General features: G+C 54.3%; 1 protein-coding gene across 1 annotated transcript; it reads right to left on the reverse strand.

Moving 5' to 3' along the window:
• Window positions 1–283: 283 nt before the first annotated feature.
• Window positions 284–2,802, reverse strand: NKX1-2 (NK1 homeobox 2). The gene is made up of 2 exons (XM_077124436.1): window positions 2,592–2,802; window positions 284–1,017 (listed from the first exon to the last, which is right to left on the reverse strand). Exons 1-2 carry the CDS (start codon window positions 2,800–2,802, stop codon window positions 284–286), a joined length of 945 nt encoding a protein of 314 aa, XP_076980551.1.
• Window positions 2,803–7,484: the final 4,682 nt, after the last annotated feature.

Consider the following 7,484-nt stretch of genomic DNA (forward strand, 5'->3'; position numbering starts at 1 on the left):
ATCCTTCGACTCCCGACACTCTAAAGTCCCTTTTGTGGACTGCACATATTCAAGAGGTCCACGCGGCGTGAAGGAGCGCGGCTGGGAGTCCACGGGCGGCTTCTCCAGGCCCCCTGGCGGTGCCTGCAGGTAGCGGGAAGCGAGGCGCCGCAAACACCCGCGCACCGGGAGGGGGCGGTCCGTGCGCCTAGGTGGACAGGAAGGACCACGCAACGTTGCCGATCACTCCTTCATCTCGACACGAGGTGGGGGCCCAGAGGGCCTCTGTATTCATACTCTGTGTTCATAGGTGCGGGGTGTAGAAAGGGGTCAGATAGGAGGGTCCGAGGAAGGGCGCGAAGGGGGTTCCGGCGGCGGCCGCGGCGGCCGTCAGCGGGAAAGAGGCAGCGGCTGGGAAGAGGACGTTGGCCGCGGAGTAGGAGGGAAAAGTCTGGAAAGGCAGCGCGCCGGCGCCCGGCGGTCCCGGGCTGGCCCCGGCGCCGCCGCCGCCTCCCGCCGCCGACCCGGGCGCCCCGGATTGGGGCGCACCGCCCCCTGCCTGCGCCGCGCCGTCGGCGCCCGGGTTCTGCTTCTTCCACTTGGTCCTGCGGTTCTGGAACCAGATTTTGACCTGCGTCTCGGTGAGGCTGAGCGACAGCGCAAGGTTCAGGCGCTCGCACACCGACAAGTAGCGCGTGGCCCTGAACTTGTTCTCCAAGGCCACCAGCTGCTCGTAGGTGAAGGCGGTGCGTGCGCGCCGCGGCTTGGTGCAGCTGGGCTCCGCGCGCCGGCGCCGGGGCCGTGGGGAGTCCGGCGACCCCGGGGAGCCCGTGGGGCCGCCGCCGCCACTGCCGCACTCCCCTGCAGCCAGCGCCGCGGCCCGGGCCTCGGGGGAGCGCGCGGGGCCGGCCTGCAGGCGCGCTGCCCGCTCCAGCCGGCCGCGCCTGCCCACGTCCTCAGCGTCTTCGTCCTCCTCCGCGTCCTCGGCCTCCGAGCCCTCCAGGGGGGACGCTGCGCCCGGGCCTCCGCCCTCAGCATCTAGGGGAGAGGGGGGCGGTGCCCTGAAGCCGGTAACTACCCGCCGGGTTCGGATCCCCAACCTCCACTCGTCTTTCCCGCAACCAGAGCTTTGCAGCTCTCTCCGTGTCGCGTCCCTCCCCACTCTGTCCCAGCAACCTCCAAAACATCTCCCCAAAGTTGGGGTCTAGGGGTCCGGTGCCCCCTTGCCCTTACACGTATGCCACCTATTAGGCGTTCAAGAGGAGATGTTGAATGAATGAATGAACCCCATAAAGAAAGTATTATGACCTAGGGGGGCAACCCATATAAGTTAGATCATTGTACATGAAGACACAAACGTCAAGTGCGTTTAGGGGGTGTGTCTCCCCAGTGCCTAGAAGCCCATTTTGGTCTGGGACTCGTAGCAATTAAAAAAGAAGTTATTACGTTCTCCCACCCCCACCCTTCTTTTAAAGTTAAATTCCCCTTTTCCCATTTTCTCTCTCCTGCCGTGTTAATAGAGTTTCAGATTTGTGCGGGACCGGATCGATAGATGTCATCTATTAAAGGTAAGTTTTAATCGAACAATATTAGGATCAGACAGGGAAAGGGGGTTTGAAGTCGGTACCTGCAAGCTGCGGGCAGGAGATATGCAGGCGCCAGTAATAGAATATCGATCACGGGGTTAGGGGGTGGGGGGAGCGCAGCCCCTCGGAGGAGCGATCCGAACAATTATCAGAACCGCTGCCCGGGTCCAAGCGCGGCCGCCAGAGGCGCCCCGAGCCCCAGACAATCACCGCCAAACTTCGGGAGGCGAAAACGGGGGTGCTGCGCGGGCCCCAGCCTCGCCGGGGGCCTGCGCCCCTGGCCAAGCCTCTCTACCGGGAACCTCTTGCCCACTCCTCTACCCGGCAAAGTCCTGATGTCTTTCATTCTTCCTTCTAGCCACAAACTTTCTTGTATGCCTCACCAGGTGTCCGCCAGCGTTAGAAGCAAGTATAAAAAGGTTTTGAGAGAAAGGACCAAATGCATCCCACCCACCCCCAGCCCCAGTTAACGTCTGGGTCTCTGGGAGAGTGAGCGCACGCGGCGGCGGAGTGTGTCTGAGTGTGTCCTGGTGACTGATAGTGGGCTCCAGATGCCTAATCCTGACCTCGCTACCCCGGGCACAGGACAGCCTCAGCTCCCTCATCCATAAAATGGGGGCGATGCTAATGATGACGTCCACCTCCCAAGTTTTTTCATTCATTCGTGGCCGGCGACGCGCGCCTTAAATGCCGGATGAATGAATGAGCGTGGGCAGGAGGGCTCGGGCTAAATGTTCGTTTCTACCACCAGGAAGTCACGGTGGTGACTCTCACCCGCTTGGCGGGTGTGGGGGGACCGGGGTTCGGTGGCATATCCCAGCCTGGGAATGCTAGGATTCTCTTCTCCGCCTCAATCCAATTCCGTGGCTGGGGCTGTACGTCGCGCCTCGCCCGGTGCGCCTTTTCACTCCGGGAAAGACGCCGCGAAGGGCCACTCGCCAGGTTTCTGGCTCCCAAGTCCCCACCCCCACCCCGCATCATCTGGACTGGGGCCGCGGCGTGCCGGGAGTCGCCTCGCCTCCTTACCAGGGGTCTCCCGCTGCCGGGCCCGGTCTCCCGGGTTGGCGTCCTTCCCCGCATCGGCCTCCAAACTTTTCTTGGCTTCCCAGGGAGCTGCGCGCATCGCCGGGAGCGCAGCGCGGGTGAATTTCTGCGGATCCAGGATGTCCATAACCGAGAAGGAGATCTTGTGGTGGGAGGGAGCCGCCTTGGCCCCGCTGTCCTGCCATGCCAGCATGCCCGCCGCCCGCGGGCCGGAGGCCGGGCGGCGCGAGGTCCGAAATGGCCGCGCTCGGGCTCGCCTTCCGGCTATGGCTTGGCCGCAGCTCTCCAGCGGGAAGGAGTGTTGCTACGGCCAAGTGAAGCCGGGGGTGGGGGATGGTGGAGGGGGAGGCGGGGCGGGGAGAGAGCCGTGGGGGGCTGCGAGCCGATTGGCACTTGAGCGTGGGAGACCCCCGCCACGTGCAGGACGCGCTCGCAAAAGCCCCGGGACTGCGGGGCGCCGCTCTGGGGGCCTCTCCAGGAGTCCTGTGCGCGCCCGCCCAGACAGCACCGCGGGCTCGGCGCTCCTGCACCCAACACGCTGGGATTCCGGGTGTGCGCGAGAGTGGTGGGGGCGGTAAAAAGCTTCCATCCTGTGGATCTCCCCAACGCACACACACATGCACGCACGCGCACACACACCTCTGACTTGGTTTTCAGCCCTCTGCTGGGCGCACCAGGCTTTGATTGGTGCAGTTGAGGCCAGGACTGGTAACTTCTAGGCTATGTTCCGTGCATCTCCTGCTCCGTGCATTTCAGGGCCCAGATGGTCCCAGACCCTGTCTGCTCAGATTGAAAAATCTTCATGTGCGCAGTTTATAGTTTATAAAGCCCTTGGCCTTGCACAATCTCATTTGATTCTCTGAGCATCCTTACAAGATGGGCGTCCCAGCACAGACTATCCCATTTTAAAGACGAGGACGTTGAGATTCAAAGAGAAGAAGTGAGTGGCCCAGGATCACAGTGAGTTGGCGACAGAGGTGGACTCAGGAACCCAGGTCTGGGAAATGGAGGAAAGGTGGCAGCGCGGAACTCTTGTGCGGCATCTGCACTCCTTCCCTTCCACCATGGGCCTATGTGATCAAAAGAGCATCAGGGGCTCTGGAGAGGTGCCAAGGCTCAGGCAGGCTGCTTTGGGAACCGTGGCAAGGGTTGCAGACTCAAGGCCCAGGTGTGACAGGTGAGGGCAGCTGTCCTGACTGTGACCTATGAGCGACCCTCAGGTGCCATTTCAGGCTCTTCTTTGAAGTCACAGATTCAATCATTTGCAACAGAAATTGGGTCTTTGGGAATCAGGCTGCATCTTTGCACGCCCTCCCACCCACCTACCCCCCATCCCCTCCCAGCCCCATGAAGAAAAAGGTTAAAAGATCCTTGTCTGGTTTGAATTTAAGGCCAGAGAACAGCTAGGATTGAAATGGCTCCATCTGTCCCTTCAAGTCCCCTGAGAGGGCAAGCCTCAGTGGGTTGGGGAAGCTCCCACAGGCCCCACCCATCCTTTCCTTTCTTTTTCCCTGGGGAGCATGCGGGGGGGCCCAGACATCTATGTCAGTGGCGGATTCTGAGGCTTCTCCCAGAGTCTCCGCCCAGAACCACCTCTAACTCGGCTGTTCCTTTCTTCCCTGCCCCATGGGGTTTCTGAACAATGATTTAGTCATTAATATTGTCTGAGCAGGTAAGGCATAGGAAGAGGAGGAGAAAGCTTCTCTTTAAAGTGTGGGGGGGCTGCTAATCCCATCTGTTATTGAGGAGGCAGCCTCAGAGGCCAGCTCCTTGTAGTTTTTCTCATTCAAACCTCCGGGCCCCGCCCAAAGGCGGCCGCCCTATTCAGGCAGACTTTTAAGTCTTGCTGAAATTCAAACCAGCTCCAGTCCTAAAGCGAAGATCGATTGTGCTTTTAAAGCTGAGGAAAGGAAGTGCCCTGCCCAGAGCTCACGGGACGGACCACCTGCCTCCCACCAAAGGGAATGCACGCCATGTGAAAACCAAGAGAAACTGCCCTGGACTTACATGGCAGCACCCAGGAACCTGGATTGGGAATCACAGCACAGACTGGGAAAGAAGATAGGGCACTGTTTTCTGTTTTCACAACTCTTTTTCACCCAGTCCTCACCTGATCTTTTTTTTTTCAACTCCTTTTGTCTTTTCTCACCCCTCCCACTAATCATCTCAGACCCCTTTTTTCCTTTTCCATCCACATTTGTATTTTTGCAAAACACGTTTCAGGGCAGCTAAGAATAGATCTGTTTAATGAAGATAGGTGGTTTTCCATGGTTCCTTTTTTGTTTTTTAACCCATTCTTCTGTAAGAAATTGTGAGGCCATTTCCATGGAGTGGTGGGCCAGCCCTCGGGAGGTCCCTCCAGACCCAAGCCAGAGGGATGGGGATGGCCCCAGGCAGCCAAGAGCTGCCCACGTCTGGGTGGCTTGTCTTACTGTCTCAAAATATTTTGTTTCAGTTAAATGAATCATCTTCTTTGAGGTCCACGAGTGTTAATTATAGGAAGGAGCCGCAAAAGGGAGAAAAAGCCAAAAGCACGGAAAGGCCATATTCTTTAAAGCCGCGGATGTGTACGAACTCCTTGTTCCTCAAAGGTGTCTTTTAATTATTTTTTCTTTGTTTGCCCTTTCTTTTTCCCTGTCTGTGTGATCAGTGTGCTAAGCGCGGCACGAGGTGATGGGAAGCCTCATGCTCAGTACTTGGCTTCTGCAATGGACCACACACAAGAAGCACCACGATGTCTTCCAGGTCCCAATCGACTTCGAGGGGATGGAAAATGCTCCCCCTTATTCGCCCAACTTAAAGAGAATCCCCACCCAAAGAGCAGGCTAAATTTTAAAATCTGGTGTGGTGGTGGTGGGAGGGAGGCCTTTGGAGAATTGTTTTTCTGGGCACCTGCTTTGGAAAAAGCCAGGAGATACAGAGGGCCTTGCGATGAATTTGATCCCTAATGTTCGAGCTTCATTAGCATCCTCACTACATGTATTTATGCCTGAAGTATCCAATATAATAAATATATACATCGTCAGCAAGCCACCTTCCCTTGATGCATGGAGTTGATTTGTTGTTTTCAGTGTAAGCATTAAAATTCCGCCCGAGTGCTGTCTTTAAATTGCTTTGATGCTAGGTGGGTTCCAACCCTGACCTGTCCTGATGGCAACTGATGGCTGTAACAAGCTCGGGATCAATATTCATAGCGGGTGTCCTGGGCTGATAACACTATCCAAGACAATGTTCACTATCAGCTCCGACAGCTGAGATATTGCACCATTAGGGATGTTGTGTTAAATAACCTGATCCATTTCTGAGGCTATTTAATGAATTTCACAGTTTAGATAGTATCTTTAAGGAGAAGGCAAAGGCTATTCCGGAGGCACTGATGCAAATCGATGGTGCCAAGCTGCCGGAGCTATTCCACAAACAAAGTGGCCGATAATTCCAGCACCGCCTTGAGAATCTGCTTCCTGCACCCTGGGCCCGGGGATAGTAATGAACAATAGAAAGAATTTGCGGTGCAGGCAGAGAGGGAGCACTGTTTTGAGCCCTGTTAAAGCACCTTTGATAAAATCTGATGTTCCTGAAATAAAATACGACTCACATTCTCTGGGTAAAGCCCTGGGGTTTGAGCCAGCAGGGCATCCATGGCAAGGAGACAGCTTCATAAGGCCCAACCTGGTGAGGGAGGGGAAGACACAGAGGTCGGCAGCAGGGTGGACGGCTCCTTTCCTCGTGCCCTCTGCCAGCTTGTCCCAAGATGTACTTCTTCAGTGCACACCGGCCTCTAAAAGGGCAGGGGGTGGTGCACCAGATTTTAAAAGTAAACGACTGATAGCAGAATCAGTTGTTTGTTTACTTGACTTTCTGTCCCCTGTTGCTGGAGAGTTCATTTACAATTAAAGGCTAGCATTTCCCATTCCTTATCAGGGCTTTGAACTCTGACTGCCCAGCAGAGACAAGGATTTCTTTTGAAAAACCCACCTTGGAGACTGTGTCAAAAATTAGTTCAGGGTGTAACTTTCAACAGTTGTCCTCAACTGCAACCAAAAGAAAATGTTTATGCAACATATTTTGTTTTAAGAAATCAGTATTTCTTCTTGGAAATCAACAGGTTAAAACAATCAACTTCTGTTCTCGCCTGAGAGCTAGAGACCTGGGTTCAATTCCCAGAGCCTGCCCATGCCAAAAAGAAAAAAAAGCAATCAACTTCTTTGTTTTAGAAATGCAGAGGAAGCATCAAAGGTGCTAAAACAATAGGAGTTACATTGGTAAGTAGAATGCGTGTTAACTGGCCCTGACAATAATAATTAGGATTAATATATTAATGTAATTTTATATTATATTAATTATAAGTTATGTAATTTATAAAATACAATTACATATTAGTATTAACATTACAATAAGCCATCTTATTAATAGCTGCTCTTTCTTGGGCACTTGCTCTGGGCCAGGCACTGGGCTGAGCTCTCTGCATACATTATTTCCTTTAACCTACCCCACAACCCCATGAAGCACGCACTGTTAAATTCCCCAATTTGCAGTTGAGAAAACAAAGCTTAGAGAGGTTTAGTAACTTGCCCAAGACCTCAGAGCCAGAATGTAATGGAGCTGAGATTTGAACCCAGGTAGTAAGATTTCAGATCCCAGAACCCAGTAAGGTTCTCATCAGGAAAACCAACTTCTGGCCCCAGGATAAAATCCAACTGCAGCTATTTATTGAGTGAATTTTCCTTCAAAGCGACACACAGAGCTGGGATTTATAAGAAGACCTCTGAGAAAATAACCAAAACGCCAGCACCGCCTGAATGTATGCTGCGGGTTCTAAATTCAGTTTTGGAAGCTCTTACATTCAGCGTTGTCTAAAGTTCTTAAGATATTCCC

This window comes from Tamandua tetradactyla, chromosome 13 (assembly GCF_023851605.1).
Source record: "Tamandua tetradactyla isolate mTamTet1 chromosome 13, mTamTet1.pri, whole genome shotgun sequence".
Classification (NCBI taxonomy): Eukaryota; Metazoa; Chordata; class Mammalia; order Pilosa; family Myrmecophagidae; genus Tamandua; species Tamandua tetradactyla.

Coding starts and splice junctions, on each gene's coding strand:
- NKX1-2 (XM_077124436.1), bottom strand. CDS start 2,802: ATGCTGGCATGGCAGGACAGCGGGGCCAAGGCGGCTCCCTCCCACCAC. Junction 1,018..2,591: donor CCGGCAGCGGGAGACCCCTG/GTAAGGAGGCGA, acceptor CCTCTCCCCTAG/ATGCTGAGGGCGGAGGCCCG.